Here is a 15,603-nt window from a genome sequence, read left to right as displayed (position 1 = left end):
TTTGTTATGCAAATGCAGAAATTGCATTTTGTACGTAATCAGCGATGAGCCAGCTCCTTCTTGATGAAGGATGGGTTTCTTAAATCAGACATCAAAGCAGATCGGTGCATTCAGCCACCAAAGTAAATTGACAATGTTTTTTTAATTAGTCACTCAGTCTTTTCAACAAGAGAACTTTGGAAAACACTCAAACTCCTTATGGCCACGCAATGACTTATGTCTGAAGATGACAACAATAGGAAGGAGACAAAGCCATGGAGAAAAACAAAGGATGTTCCAGTGCGGTTTTTAGAAAGATGGCGCAGCAGTCGCAGCATGTGGATGAGCCTGAGAGGCACAGTGTGGGCAGTTTTCCCACCACATGCTCACAAGTGACAGCTGAGACAAGACACCATGTCTCTACTTTCCCCACTGTTAACACACAGAGCCACAGGCAAATGTCAAGCAAATCTGTCTGTTGTTTAGAACTTTGACTTGCTATTCATATCTTTAACCTCTTAACACCCACCAGGAAGCCAAGCTAATGAGTATTTTTCTTTTGAATACAATTTTCTGACACTTCCAAATGGAAAGCTTTGACGACAAAATATGCAAATTACATATAAAATGTGCTCGTTTAACTCGTACCTCTGGTGAATTTTAAGAAGATCATAAAACAGCTCTACCTTCACATTTTCTGTCCTTCTGTTTTTCCAATGTATTTCTTAATGCCCCATCAACAAGTCCCATAAGTAATTTCAGGCACTATTTTTACAGCACCTTCCAGTTAGGGGTGAGAGTAAATGGTTTTAAGGGGGGTGGGGGAGTTGTTAAGTCTGTGTAGTGTGTTGACATGCTGCAGGTGGTGGCCTGCTGAATGTCCAGCTGAGCCAGGAATGTGGAGGCCCTTTGGGCGCAAAGCAACCAGGATTGCCCATGCAGGCAGTGGAGGGGTTCTCTGACTAATAGTAGCACTACAAGACAGCTATGACAAATCATTGTCTAGACTAGAGCATCAAAGGACTATAGTCTGCATTAGAGCCTCAGACTGCAAAGCAAAACACTACACAGCCAGGTCTGTAGGTCACACAACATGTCACAAGAGGGGTTTAACTCAATGACAGACTGAGGATCAACGTAATGGAAGCAGGCTAAGCTATACCATCTGAGGACCCTTTCTCATAAGGCCCCCCGGGGGTCTCCTACCGATTTATTGCTGTCAATGCGATCGTCTGTGTCTATCTTTAGCCGCCCTGACTTTTATGAGCATGTTGAAGTGAAGGCATGCCGGGACACTGCTGACTGCCGTCATGATTTCACGTTATCTCCTTCCTTAGGTTAGTCTGAAGTTTGTTTAGTTTTCTGGGTACCCTGCAGAGATAGGCATGCGCCATAGGAATTTAAGGTTTCAGAAACTTTGTCTTTAAGACTACCATAGGCCACAAGTGCTACTATTCTACTCAGTGGAGCAAAATGTACTTATGCCACGTGCTCTATGTGAGTATTTGTACTTGATTACTTAATTGTATAAATCAAATATATGCAAAATTCAAATCAGAAGAGAAATATTGCAAGTGTTACTTCACATTTCTTTGACATGTCTGGTTAATGCAGCTTAAAGACAAGGATATTTCTCACAAGACATGATGAACTTATAGTATATTTATTTATTTTTTTGTTGTTGAACTTTTTATCTTGTATTTCATTAAAATAAACAATATAATTGTAGTTTGGGTATTTGGTTTGACAAGAATACAATTTGAAGGTATCACTTTGGCTGTAGATTGGGTGATGGCCATTTTTCACACCACTGACCGCAAACCAAAAATTGAATTAGTAGATTTATCAGTGATTAAACAATAAATAAATCATTTAAAAAAATATTTGGTATGAAATAGTTCACCAAATCATTATAACATTTTAAAAATGATAACTCTACCGACTACCAAAGGTAGCTACCGACACCTTTGCCTTCTTAACATGCTAATCTAAACATAATACAAGGTATCAACATGCTGATGCAATCCTCTTGTAATCACAGAGGACGTTTGCTTTCAAGCTCATGTCAGGTCAGGATTAATAAATATTCTGAGAAAGTATTCACGCTGCTCTGTAAGCTTTGAAGTAATGCAGTAATGTTTTCAGAGCAAGAAGGATCTATAGGAGCACAGAAAACCTTTTATCTCACTAAAAATGAGTGACACACTCTTTCGGATGCTGTCAGTGGACAGAGATCAGCCTCCTGTTCATATATTAGAAGTAGACTGTATTTATACACAATCTACTTCTAATTCAGTAGTAGTTCATGCTAATAAATACACAATAAAATATCAATTGAGAAATTATGTAACAGTTAGTCATTTGAATATAGGTAACTAGTAATTTGGCCTTATAGGAACTACATATATCACTTTCTGCATTTTAGACGAGATAAGTACCGCCTCTGTGGTGATTTCTAAAATAGCAACAACACAACAAGAGCGAGGCAGTGCACCAACTAACCATTATACTAGATCTAACTGATCTAATCAAAAGCATGTCTGTGGGCCACTGAACAAAAAAGTTAATGTTTGGATTATGACGTTTTTTTCTGAATTTTGAGGCAAACAAATTCAGTTCAATTAAATTTTATTTAAGTTATGCATACTGCCAAATCACAATAGCGGTCATCAGACAACCCCTTCGAACAAACACTTAACACTTTTCCTGACTTCAATCTCAGAATTATGACTTTTCCCCCTGGAATTAAAATTTTTTGTTAGTAATCTGACTTTTTTTTTTTTCTTAAAGTATGATTAGGATCAAAGGAAGAAAAAATACTGCCTTTTTTTTCCTCAGAGGTGTGATTAAAAAAAAAAAAAAAAGACACAAAGAGGAGGAGAGTAGGACCTGACACTGCTATGAAGCTTTGCTCTTTTGCCTCCAGATACTATTGTATGTGTCATGCAACACTCTACTGCTTATAAACATGTGTTTATAAGCAGTAGAGTGTTTTTTTGTCTTAATGGAAATGCAGATGACATTTCTTTACAAAGTAGCCTGATTTTTGGGGAGGTTGTGAAATTACAGAATTGTGTAATTATTTTATTATTTTTTATATACAAACATACAGAGTGTTGATTTTTCTGCTGCAGAGATGATCAATCTGGTTAATCTGGGTAAAATGTGCCTCATTTTTCAACAAGATCTCACAGCTTTAAAGATACTCTAAGAAATGGTTGAAAGGACTATTAAGGGGATAAGTCAATGCTTTAAATCTCTGGTATTTCACAGTAAATTCAGCTCAGCGCTTGTGAAAGCTTTGTCCACACAGCTGCAGACTTCTCTCCTGACCCTCGAAGAGGATAACAGAGATGGTTTGGCCTAAAGCCTGACATAAAGCCCCCCATATGTTATGGTTTACACTCAGGGCAGAACGTGCTGTCTCTCAAACTAGTTTCCATTAAGCGCATTCCTTGCAAACAGCCTGATAATGGCACTAGTAGGTCCCAGCTCTCCAGCTTTGTGACTCATCACTCAGGTGTGTTTACAGCTTACTCTACAAGAGAAAGAAGCTTCTCTGGAGACAAACTACTACGCTTTGTAAAACATGTTTCGGGCTCCAAGGAAAATTCATAGCAAGTCTACCGCTTAGGCATTCATCAACCTCAAATGTGACGCAGGTGACGACATTTTCAAACACCAACTCGAACAAACACTCAGAAAGACAGGCAAAGGCAAAGAGAGTGAAGCAGAATTTCTGTATGCGAGCTAAGCCGGGGATGTCAGTAGGGTCATTTCATTTCACACAGAGCCATTAATTACATCCCACCTCTGCAATTATATTAGGTTTTCTTTTTTTTGTATTTTGCTTTAGTGCGAGGAGAAATGATGGACATTGGTTGTTTTACAGCCAAAGACATAAACAGCAGCTTACGTAATATGTCTCCTTTTACTCACTAACAGGCAAATTCATTGGCCATTACTCTAGATGGATATCAGTAATGTGATGAGTGCATGGACTCAGTCCTTCTGGTTTTATAGCGAGGACCTTAAAACAATAATAAATTGTTTCATTTGCTCCACATTAAACAGATAAAACCGGCGTCTCTGCTTTCTAAACCACCACATGCCTCGATGCAGACAGAAGAAGAAGAAGAAACTCAAAAGTACACAGTCAGTTTTTCTGTAATGACAAGAACTGTTATCACTGCTGCTTAATGTTAAAGTCAGACTGGCATAAAGAGCAATATGAGAAAGACGCAATAAAACTAACTCGAGTAGTAAATATATTTGTTTTATGGTGCTTATATGTCACATTGTATGATTTACTCATGAAAGCAGCTCTCGACTATGCTTAAGGCTCATTTACGTTGTATGAGAAAAATGCAAAAGGAGCCACATTCATAAGTCTCATGTTTTTTTCCTTCTTTTTCTTTTCAAATAGAGACATGTCAGTGCTACAAGTGGGAATTATTGGAGAAGCAGAAAATAATCGTGTTTTGACTGAGTTAGCAGAGCAGCACAGCAAAGAGAGGCTGACAAAGGAGTCATTTCAAGTGGATTTGGTGAAATGGACCGGTGTCAATAGCTGTCTGTATATTTGTATGTCTTCTCCTCGTACCATGTGCCCACTCTGCTCAAGTGAACACTTGTAGAGCCACTTATTTATCACAACTAGAAAACCTAACAGACAGTAAGATTGTGACCAGAAGAAATTATTATTATTTTTATCTTGATGTTTGCTAGTACCACTTCTCATAGATGATGCTCCACTGTCAAGAGGTTTAGGATAGAATCAGCAATGGTCCCCGATCGGCCTCAACAACAAGAAAGCAAATATGTGTGTAGCAAAACAGATTTGTTACACGGTAGCTGCTGAGTGTGTTATTTCTGTGGTAACTTTTTTCCTTCATGACCTTGAAAACACTACACAGAAGTGCTTTTTCATCTTGCTCCTGTATCGGCAGGATGACAAAACTGTTACAAATCACTGCTAGGAATTGATTTTTTTCTTCTTCGCAGCAGCAAAATTATGTATTTATCTTCCTGAAATGTTTTGGTACTTTGTTAAGTTTAACTTAACGGTCTGTATTTGCGATTATAAACATACGTTTATGTTTCAGTGACACGTGGGGCCAACATTTAAAAACAAATGAGACTGCCTCTGATTATTTTAGGACCTCAGTGGGTTACTCAGTGTTATGCAGCACGTGTGATTGCTTTTCTCTCTTGTGTTTTACTGCTTACAGCTGTTCTTTTCCCTCCTGAGCTTCTTCTCTGCATTGTCAAACTGGAAATTATGTTTTCTTCATCTCTCTGTTTGGACAGTGATTTTAAACTCTTAGAGTCATCGTAAATGTGTCTGGGGTCATCAGTATTTACAGTGTTAGTCACCCAGCACACCTGGTAGATCTTGGGAATGCAGCATTCCAGCCAATAACTCCTGACCTGGTGTTCACCTCTCGTACACATTTTTTTCTGTCTGAACACCACACCCAGCGCATTGTGACTGTCTTCATGCCAGCACTACAGTTACCTCTTTTTTTTTAACTGTTTTTTTTAACAGTTTTCGAACTTTATTGGTAGAGAGAGGGAGTGTTCAGAAACAAACTGACAAGCGTAAGAATCTACAGTATGTGCAGACATTTTGAACCGCCCCTCGTTGCTTTATTTATGTTAATTACAAGGAGCTAGTCCTTGGATCGTCCATTTTCTGGAAATGTTTTTTTCCTTCTGTTAAGTCATTTAGACTGATCTATGAATCATTCAAGCATAAAAAAGACACCTAACTCAAGGGATGAACCGGTGCTGTGTCTACACATAATGAGAAGACAACTTAAAGAATTATTTACATTTTAAATTGTACTTTGTTACTAAAAGCTGGTTGCAAAGACAGATGACTTGTTCTCATTTCTTTAGTTGGATATATGAAAAATGTCAAATATAACACATTTTGATTGGCATAAAATTGTATTTTTGCACAAACAAGGTGATTTCCAAAGAGCTATTAACAGAAAGCTTGGCGTATCTTAGCATGGTGTGACAGTCCGTCCTTAATTTGAGGAAAAGTGGAGAACAAAAAAGGTGTTGGCATAAACAATTTAAAAGAAACTATCAGCAGGTGAAATGTATACCAAAGTCATGTCCTTAAGAAATATCTGGCTAAGACCTGACATAGGAAGCGAGAGATCCCTCTAGCCCTATCTATTGTGCACTGACACCTCATCTCAGTGGAAGGGTGCCTATCCAAAAGCCATTCTGGAAGAAGGGAAATGCCAAATTACACAAGAACTGGACTGAAAATTGGAGTTAACAGTTCTGATGGAGTGATGAAGCCAAATTTGAACATTTTGGTTGTAAAAGTGTAAAAGGGAGGTTAGGGGAGGTACAACGGTGAGTGTTTACAGCCATCTGTAAAATGTGCTGGAAGCTCTGTCATAGTTTGGGCCTGTATTGCAGCCAGTGGTGTTGGCGGTCTTCTCAAAACTGGTTGAGTTATGAAGACAGAAAAGTAGCGTCAGATTTTGATCTAAAATGCAATACCATCTGGAAAGCTTCTGATTGGCAACAGCTTCATTTGCCAGGATGACAATGATCCCAAACACACTGCCAATGCAGTAAAAAGCATACCTGGATTGAAAAGCACACAATTGAGCCCCATCAGTCATGGATTTGACATTATTAAAGTGGTGTGGGATCATCTTGACTGAGAATAAATGAAGAAACCGCCCACATCTAAAGAAGAGCTTTGAATGTCCTTCGAGAAGCCTGGAGAACTATTCCTGAAGACTACTTAAAGAAAGAAATTTAAGATAGTTCAAGCTGTGTTGAACAATAAAGGTGGCATTACCAAATATTGACTTCCAGGCTGGTAAGTGTTTTACAAACTCTGTATTAAATAATATTAAATATTAAGTAGTGAGGAAATTTCACGACTGGACTTGTTGCACAGGTGGCATCCTATCACGGTACCAGGCTGGAATCCTCTGAGCTCCTGAGAGTGACCGCTCTTTCACAAATGTATCCGGAAAAGGTCTGCATGCCAAGGTGTTTAATTTTTTAGACCTGTGGCTATAGAAGTGATTGGAACATCTGAATTCAATGATTTGGCTGGATGAATACTTTTAGCAACATAGTGTACTTTAAAAGATTAACTACACTATTGTTTGACTGACAGGTTGATGTCAGAAGTCATTGGACTACTTAAACAAGTAACTGTTTTTTTCATCTCTGCACTGAAAAGAAGCCGTAGACACAACATGAACTATCTTTACCTATAAGGCTATTTTCCAGCAATGATAAGGCACACTTATTCAACACTAGCCCCCATTATAGTTGTCTCTCTGTACACACACACAGAATATAAGCCTGGCTTTAACTCTCTGTAAACTCTGGCTGGTCATATGTGCCGTTTTGGTTGCTTCCTTTTGTTTTAGCAACTGTAAAATGCTCTTGTCTTGTGCTATTTCTCTGTGGGTTGATCACATGCAAGTAGTCATGTGATCCACTGTAAATATCAAGTACTGACTGTAACATCTTTAAGAAGTTCTTAAACAAATCACTGCACCTGACTGAGTATACACTGACACACTGATCAATATTAAAAGTAGTCCTTATTTACAGACCTAGCAATGATGCAAAAACACACAAGAAACACACCTTCTCACCTATCTGATTTTGACAGTACTAATGCAAGAAGGCAGGAAGGAAGTATCACTATTGCGTTTGCTAAGTCAATTTCCTGCGCTCTGGTTCAGTCCATTTCCAGTGTGAGCCGTGCGATCAATCTGCAGCTCTGGACATGATATCATGTTACATTGTGATACTACGTTGAATACAACATGAAGTTGCCATATTGCTGCTGAAGTGTATATTTGGCGGGGTATTTACAGGCCTGGAGATGCTCAGAGAAAGATTGCTCCGGGCTAGAGCATCTCTCCTGTCCTCGGCCCATGATGTCTCACTGTCTTTTATCCTCTCCCTGAGCCTGTGCCACCTCTCACGGGACTCATGGGACCGCAGACCCAGGCAGGCGGCCAGCTGGTGGAGGCTCACTGGGACCACCAGCAGAGACACGAACAGCATAAGGGGCTCAAGGGGGAAGACACTCCATGTAACAACACACTGCGCCTACCATTGCACTTAGTAATCACTTCTAAGGTTTCCATACAGGCTGCTGGCATGATCACTTTTGTGTGTCTGCAGGGATTTTAGCTTTGTGAATAGTTACATCAATCTTTTTGTGCAAACGTGTGTGTGTGTGGGTGATAATGATGTGCAAGCATATGTCTGGATATACCCAAGATGCCTCTTCTCTCGTATTCTTCAATGTGCAAACTGTGTGTGTGTGTGTGCATACGAGTGTATTACAGGAAAACAGTGACTAATGTCTGCCCTCTTCTCTTCCGTAAGCTGATCTGTCCCTGAGGCGGACAAGAGGGCACCGGATTTTCTCTTCCAAGAGACGCTTTAGAAACGCTGCAAAGACAGAAGCACATGAACCCTTTATTACTGCGCAAGCACACTCAGCACTCATGAACTCAGTGACGCCCATGAGCGGCCGTTCTTGTGTGCCGTAAGAGCATCCATCTCCGAGTGCCTTAAGGTCAACTTGGCCTCCATTACCTAAGCCACAGCATCCAAGAGAGATGACCCATGTAGTGCTCAGACAACACAAGCTGAAACTGGTAATGCAGCATTGCTCCCCTCCGTGTAAACATGGAAAAAGTGGCGTTGGGACAAACAAGAAAGCCTACACAGTTCAGGCTGATGATGTCTATACACATTAGGTTATGGTAGCAGTATGAGATCAAAGACACATTCATTAAAAACTAATTGATGATGCTCTGCATATTTCTTTATTTTCAAATGCATGATTGTCCTTTTTTGTGAATAGGAGGTCAGTAGCAGTCTTTCAGTGCAGTCATATTCTCCATTCAGGGACACGGAAGGTAACACTTAATTTACCACTATTATAATGGACACAGTATCTGCTGCATACATAATTAATCGATCACTGTTTTCCACATTGATAACAGCATGACCCTGGTTCTCATCTCGTCTTTGCTGCTCACAATTACTGTGAAACATGTGACACACTCACAGAGCTTCAGAATCAGAAGTGCATTATATGTGCTTTGTGGTTAGAACCACTGCAATCGGGCCCGATAACTCTCAGGATAGTTATCAAGCCAGGCAGGACTTATGCGGTTTATCACAACTCTCATGTGGATACATGAGGGTTTGCAACATGTTAATGTGGTTGTTATTCCGCTCCAAGACTCCTTTGAAGAGCTGCAGCTTAGATGGGAAAGTAATTTTTGAATAATGCGCAATAAAACTTCGCAAAAGGTTCTGCAGAGCCACACTTTCCAGCAACAAGCACTCTGCTATAGCCCCTATGAGCCGTTTGGAATAATAAGAAGGCAAGCAATAGTCAAGGGTGAGACATGTTGAACTGCGCCGGCAAAGTGAAGATCTGTTCGCGCTATTTTTAACTCAGAATCTTAATGAAACAACCCCCTAGCACCCATGAGCTCCCCTCTTCTTTCCCACTCAATGAATCCATTCAGTTGAAACACACTCAGGCAGTAAGATGAAAAATGGTGCTTAGAAATGGCTGTCCAGCTTCAGTGATTAATATTAGAGTGAGAGAAGTGATGATCTATTATTGAACTCCCAGTCTTCACAGCGCAACCAGGATAAAAGTGATAAGCAGTGGTGCCACAGTGTGTAATTACAGATTACTCTCATCATTAGAGCAACCCACTTTGGAATGTATGTTGTAATTAACTTTATTTTAGGTGCAAACTCTTTAAAAAGCCTTTATTCATATCTAACATTGAATCATTTGCTATTTAGATAGATAGATAGATAGATAGATAGATAGATAGATAGATAGATAGATAGATAGATAGATAGATAGATAGATAGATAGATAGATAGATAGATAGATAGATAGATAGATAGATAGATAGATAGATAGATAGATAGATAGATAGATAGATAGATAGATAGATCATACCCATAATACCGAGTCCTCTGCCCCGTGAAGCGAGTGTGGGACAATTGATTTTTGAAATAGGTTAGGTCAGGGAGGTGATGTGTGCACTTTTGTCGCGCAAAGGGAGGGTCGGGGTTGTGCAGACAGATGGTAAACAAATATTTGACAGCAGCCAGCAGCAGCACTGGGCTTCCTCTGTGGTGTGTTTGCAGGGTGAGCGGGCTAAACTATACAGGAGTTGTCTCGGCTCTTCAGTGCCCAGTTCTGCGTCCTCTGAGAGGAAGAGCTGCTGTAATTGGTTTCTCAATGAAGGATCATCAGCAGCTCCCCGGAGGCTTGGTGGACTGTAGCGCAGCGCTGCTCCATCAATCGTCCGTTTCCCGGATTTGAACGCTGCTTTGCTCTTTTCTACTGAAATAAACAAGTGCGCAGTGAAGGGGACTGTCGGAGCATCATCACCCTGCGCGCTTTAGACGGGGATCTTTTGTGATCTCTTTTTTTCCTCACCCAAACCTGCTGAACGAGTATTGGGAGTTAATCGTTCTGTCCACCTCGGGGAGAATATCGACAAAGTTTAACGCAGATTTTCGCCATGAGTGATCTGGAGGACGACTTTGCCAAGATCCTGCTGCTAAAGGAGGAGAGAATAAGGGACTTGGAGAGGCGGCTTGCCGATCGGGAAGACGAGATTCAAGAACTGAAGAGAAAATTACACAAATGTCAGTCTGTTCTGCCAAGCGCTCAACTTATTGGACCCAGGACCCGCAGGGCGCAGGGCATCTCCGCGGAACCTCAAACGCACCAGGACCTGTCAAGGCAGGCGTTTCGAAAATATGCCAAGTCCGACTGGTAAGACAGTTTACGCAGGCGGTGGTACTTTATTGCTCTGTTATTGCGCCCATGTGTCTGCTTTGTGTCCCGTCTTAAAAGATTTTCTCGGTGTTTTTCTTCTGAGTTGATTTTTTCTGGTCATAAAAACTATTCATCAGCATTTCGTTACGAGGATGTATAACTCTGTTTCGAGAGGAGAATACATGTGGCGACAAAAAAACAAAAACTAGAGGCTCAAACACACACGGCTCACTGAGGCTCCTCTGTGCTTTGTCTCCACATAGTGTTTCTGTCTCTTCTTTTTTTTCTAAATGGGAGACTCAGAGTTTTGCCATGAATGGACGAGCACTTCCATTCTTGCGGGCCGGGCCGATGACGCAGCTCCAAGGCAAGCTTTAGAAAGAGCTCCTAATTGATCAGATCCATCATGGCAGCCCCACGGGACACAGACAGGAGGAAGTGCGATGCATTATTGGCTTTTAGTAGCTGGACGCTGAGGACCCGAAGTGCATGTCTGAGGATATTTAATACTCCATTAGAAAACGCTTTGTTTGGCCATATGCTTCCTTCATCACCTTCAGGTGCTCGTTTTAGGTTCACAATCCTTATTTTGAGGGTTTCATCTGAGGTATGATGTCTGTATAGATAACAGAAACTGCCTTTTTATTTAGTCCTACTCTGCTTAGTTTGGTTTTGCTGCGTTTACTCGAAGAACCAAAAAGTTAGCCAAAGAACTTTTTCTTTTAATTTATTCTCACCTCATTTTCTATCATCAGAACCCCATCAGATTAAATTACTTATTACACTGACATCACACACGCACAAGCAGACATCAGCCTGTTGACTCGCTTAGTGCAAGAGACAATGGGGTTAATAATATTAACATGGCTAGACTATTTCCAATCTTCATTTGCATTAATAAACTGCAGGCAGGAAAGTCCTCATTTGCAGTCATCAACGGATGCTCGCTGTGCTTTCAAAGGCAAACAACCGCAGGGAGAGCTTCCAGACAAACAAACAGAAGAAAGCCCAACTTTAGAAGGATGAAAAAGTTGCAAACGAGCTACATTAAAGTTAAAAATAAAGTATCTCCATCAAATTGTCAGCCTTCCAGTGGAAGCATGGCTCGGTCTCAAAGTGATCAAATTATGAGTTTATTTTCAGCTGCTGAGTAACAGTAAGTGCCACAGTAAGGCTGCAGGAGTTGACAGACGGGAATGTGTCCATGCGCTCTGAGGATAAACCGGAAGTAAACCTAGAAAACGTGCAAAACGCCAGTGACATGACGTCTTTGTGCTCCCGGGGTCTGGATGAAGGCGCCCATATGAGCTGCTGGGGGTCTCTGACCTCTCTGTGTGCCGCAAAGGGGTCAGAGACGGTGTAACCCCCCCTCATCCACCACCACACACGCGCACCCCACTGAATCAGAACGTGGCACCAGGCGGCGGCCCGCCCCGCTCCTCAGATTACTGCAGCATGGAGCTCCGGATCCTATTTCTATTGATCCGCATAGGAAAGGGGCTCACTTGAATGGCTAGAGAGGTGAAATTTAAAGCGCAGAGGTGCTTTGAAGGACAGTGGGAGGGCTTTTTGTTGATGGGAAGATGCGGGGCTCCAACACTGAACCTGAAATCTCCGGACGTCTGCAGTTTCAGATGCTATGAAGCAAACTTTGCTGCTGCTTAAGCTCTGTGGTCTGCCCCCATCCCTTAACAAAGATAATATAAACCATGATTTTTTTTAATTAGCTCAGAGAATACTGCGCTACATTGGATTATTTGTATGGTTTTCTTTTGTTGTAGTTCAATGAATGACAGAAAGTTAGGTTTGCTGGTTGTTGAGCAGGTCTTCCTCTCATGTTCAGCTTTCACAGATTACCTCTGTTGTGCTTTGTAGCTTGCGGTTCAGGTAGTAGAGCAGGAAAAGCAGGGTTCACGGTTCACTCCATGGCTTTTCATATCGAGCATCCAGACTATGCTTGGGTCTCGTGCTTTTACAAGGCACGAGACCCAAAGTTGCTGTCCATGGCAGGCAAGCTTAATAGCCAATGTTTAGCAATTTAAACACAGTCTGAAGAACATTTTTCATGCTGCTATGCAGTTTCAATACATTTTCATTTGATCTGCGTAAACCCCGATTACCCATTAAAAATCACAGACCTACATGTTATTACTTTGGGTGATATTACTAATATCAATTCCTCTGATTAATCGCATACACCCCCCAAATCCTACATTTTATTTCTCTCATGATCCAGTATCACTCACTACATGCTGATTTTATGTCCACAATCATCCTCAGCCTGGAGAGCAGTGCCATGCCTCATTCTTGATTGTCTGCGTTGATCCTTTAAGCCGCCACAAGAGGGCAGCTGAGATCTTTTTATTAGACCATCTGTCTCCATTTCGGTTTGTTTACACGGTTTTTGTCGGGAAAAATATGTCTTAAACCACCGCACCAAAAACACCTATCTCTGCAGTCCGAGAAATCTCCCCGCTTTTGTCCTCACTGTCAGCTGGTGACGCTTCATCCTTTCAGCATAGTAATTGCGATTTCAACCTCAGTAAGTCCTCATCCTATCAGATTGTTCTTGGCACTTTATCCTCTTCTGAATTTGTCCAGAGAGCACGAGGCCAAATGCTGTTCGCTGAGCTTCGGATGAGTCACTGGGATAATGTGGACAGGCACCAGCGGCGCTGGGAGTGCACACAACACCAGATTAGATGAGAAACGTGGAGCTGCCGCGAAGGAGTCGTGAGCCTCATTAGCTCTGACATTTTTTGTGTCTCTGCTGCTGCTGTTTGACACTTTTTAAAAAAAAAAAAAAAAAAAAAGAAATTTGGCAAACTGACTCCATTTTGCAACAAAATTTAATTCAGAAAAGGGTTTGGGGAAAGTTGAATTCTTTACACCCAACACAACATGAAAAACAACATTCAGATTCAAATGAAATATTGAAAACATCTTCCTTCATATTTTTACACCGAGGTTCATTAAGTTTTCCATCACCTTCAACTTCTATTAAGGCTCCTGTGCTCATCTATTTGTTACACGCAGCCTCAGGGTGAGATGCCGTTGTATGATGACATGGTTCTTAGAGCAGTGGCTTCATGCGAGACTCTCTCTCTCTCTCTGGAGTGGCAGACTGCACTGTGCTTCAGATTCCTGTAGGCGCCCTTCTCGCCATGCGCTCTCACCGGGTCGCAGCCTGACGCACTCGGGGAGGACGGTCCTCCGCTGTCACAGCACCGTGGGAGGGAGGGAGTGAGCGAGAGAGAGAGGGAGAGAGTAAACTTTGCATGATTGTGGCTGAGACGCTTTCTGTGCTTACCTTGACGATCGCGTGCCACGTTCTTTTTAATCCCCAAACATCTGCTTCTGACAGACAGAATCAGCCACAGCAGAGACAGGGGTTCCTTCCTCTCAAGCTTTTCATGACGAATAAAGTTTGTGCGCCGCGTGGCAGAGCAGAAAGGATAAAGACTCGGCTGCATACCTTGCGATAAACTTCCTGGGAAGTCGCTCATTGTCGCCGATTAAAATGGGCACCTTGCGCGACCTCCAGTACGCGCTCCAGGAGAAGATTGAGGAGCTGCGCCAAAGGGATGCCCTCATCGACGAGCTGGAGCTGGAGCTCGACCAGAAAGACGAGCTTATACAGAGACTACAGAACGAGCTGGACAAATACCGCTCAGTCATCAAACCGGCGACCCAGCAGGTCCACAAGCAGAACGACTTGCAAGAGCAGCAGCGAACGAAGAGGCAGGCAATTTCGGCCGAACCCACTGCCTTCGACATCCAGGATCTTAGCCATGTCACCCTACCGTTCTACCCCAAAAGCCAGCAGTAGGTGTTCAAATTCTACCCACAGTCTTTATATTTAATATGCTCGATATTTTTGCATTCACTGTTATGCTTCCGTCTGAATTGATTCAGTCATTGTTACCTTTCCGATTCTTGTGCGTAATGATGCGTGTGGCGCAGCAGGTACTTCACCTGTAGCGCACACTGGGATAATGAGGCAGTGCTCAGTACTCATGCGCGCGCACCGACCCCCCCCCCCCCACCCCCCCCCCCCCCCCACACACACACACACACACATACACATACACATACACGCACATAGCGGATGTTCTTGCAATGACACGATATCTTCAACTGTCAAAATGAGACAAATATTAAAACCTCAAGAATCCGTGAAGCTGTCACTAGTGACGCTCATGAGCAGGATTATAAGCAGCATAACGATCAAAAGTTGACTGTACATAAACTTGATCATAGTCAAATATGAGGGAGAATTTGCATGCCATCCAGGTTTGGAGAACTGGTTGTGGGAGCTCTGTGTAATGTACCAGTGCCTGTTTTATACAAGCTGTGATACTGTGACAGGCAGTCTTAACAGGCTCTCTGTGCATGTTTACCTTATGATTTCTGTCTTTCTCACTCCCTCTGTCTTTCCAAACTCTTACGCAAATACGGCTCTCCTTCTCGACTTGGTTTGAAACAGGAGGTCTGGATCTTAAACGTAGGCTGGCACTAAATTTGCCTTCTGTTGTGAAGTAATCCATCTCTCTGTTGGTTTAAAGGTTGAGCTATTATGAATCAACACTCCCCTGGTTGACAGGGAGAATATTTACCTAACATTGCACATATTGAAGTTAATGAAAAGAAAATATTGCCCTAAAATGCTTAGTGGGACACTTGAGTTCCCAAAAATAAATAAAAGGGATCATTCCTATGGAAGTGATTGGAATATTACGAGTCCTAGCATTAAGTTATCTTTTTCTATTCTCATATTGATGTTTTAA

The 15,603-nt window shown here is 41.8% G+C and overlaps 1 protein-coding gene and 1 long non-coding RNA gene across 3 annotated transcripts in view; one reads left to right on the top strand and one right to left on the bottom strand.

Moving 5' to 3' along the window:
- The first annotated feature begins 10,068 nt into the window (after positions 1–10,068).
- The window catches only part of LOC146505500 (cGMP-dependent protein kinase 1), a 103,418-nt gene continuing 97,883 nt past the window's right edge, over positions 10,069–15,603 (top strand). The window contains exon 1 of one of the 2 annotated variants that reach the window (XM_085181677.1): positions 10,069–10,813. In XM_085181677.1, the coding sequence (XP_085037803.1) occupies positions 10,557–10,813 (257 nt within the window). In that variant the 5' untranslated portion in view covers positions 10,069–10,556. Of the gene's footprint in view, positions 10,814–14,018; positions 14,642–15,603 lie in introns of those variants that run through there. The other variant, XM_085181674.1, reaches the window with a different exon arrangement.
- LOC146505501 (uncharacterized) lies at positions 13,623–14,244 on the bottom strand. Its single transcript, XR_014877413.1, has 2 exons — positions 14,127–14,244; positions 13,623–14,032 (listed from the first exon to the last, which is right to left on the bottom strand). It is a non-coding gene; the product is annotated as an uncharacterized LOC146505501 (long non-coding RNA).

Source organism: Neolamprologus multifasciatus, chromosome 13 (assembly GCF_963576455.1).
Source record: "Neolamprologus multifasciatus chromosome 13, fNeoMul1.2, whole genome shotgun sequence".
NCBI classification, from domain to species: Eukaryota; Metazoa; Chordata; class Actinopteri; order Cichliformes; family Cichlidae; genus Neolamprologus; species Neolamprologus multifasciatus.
The sequence above is the reverse complement of the archived record's forward strand: the minus strand, read 5'-3'. Positions and strand labels throughout refer to the sequence as shown.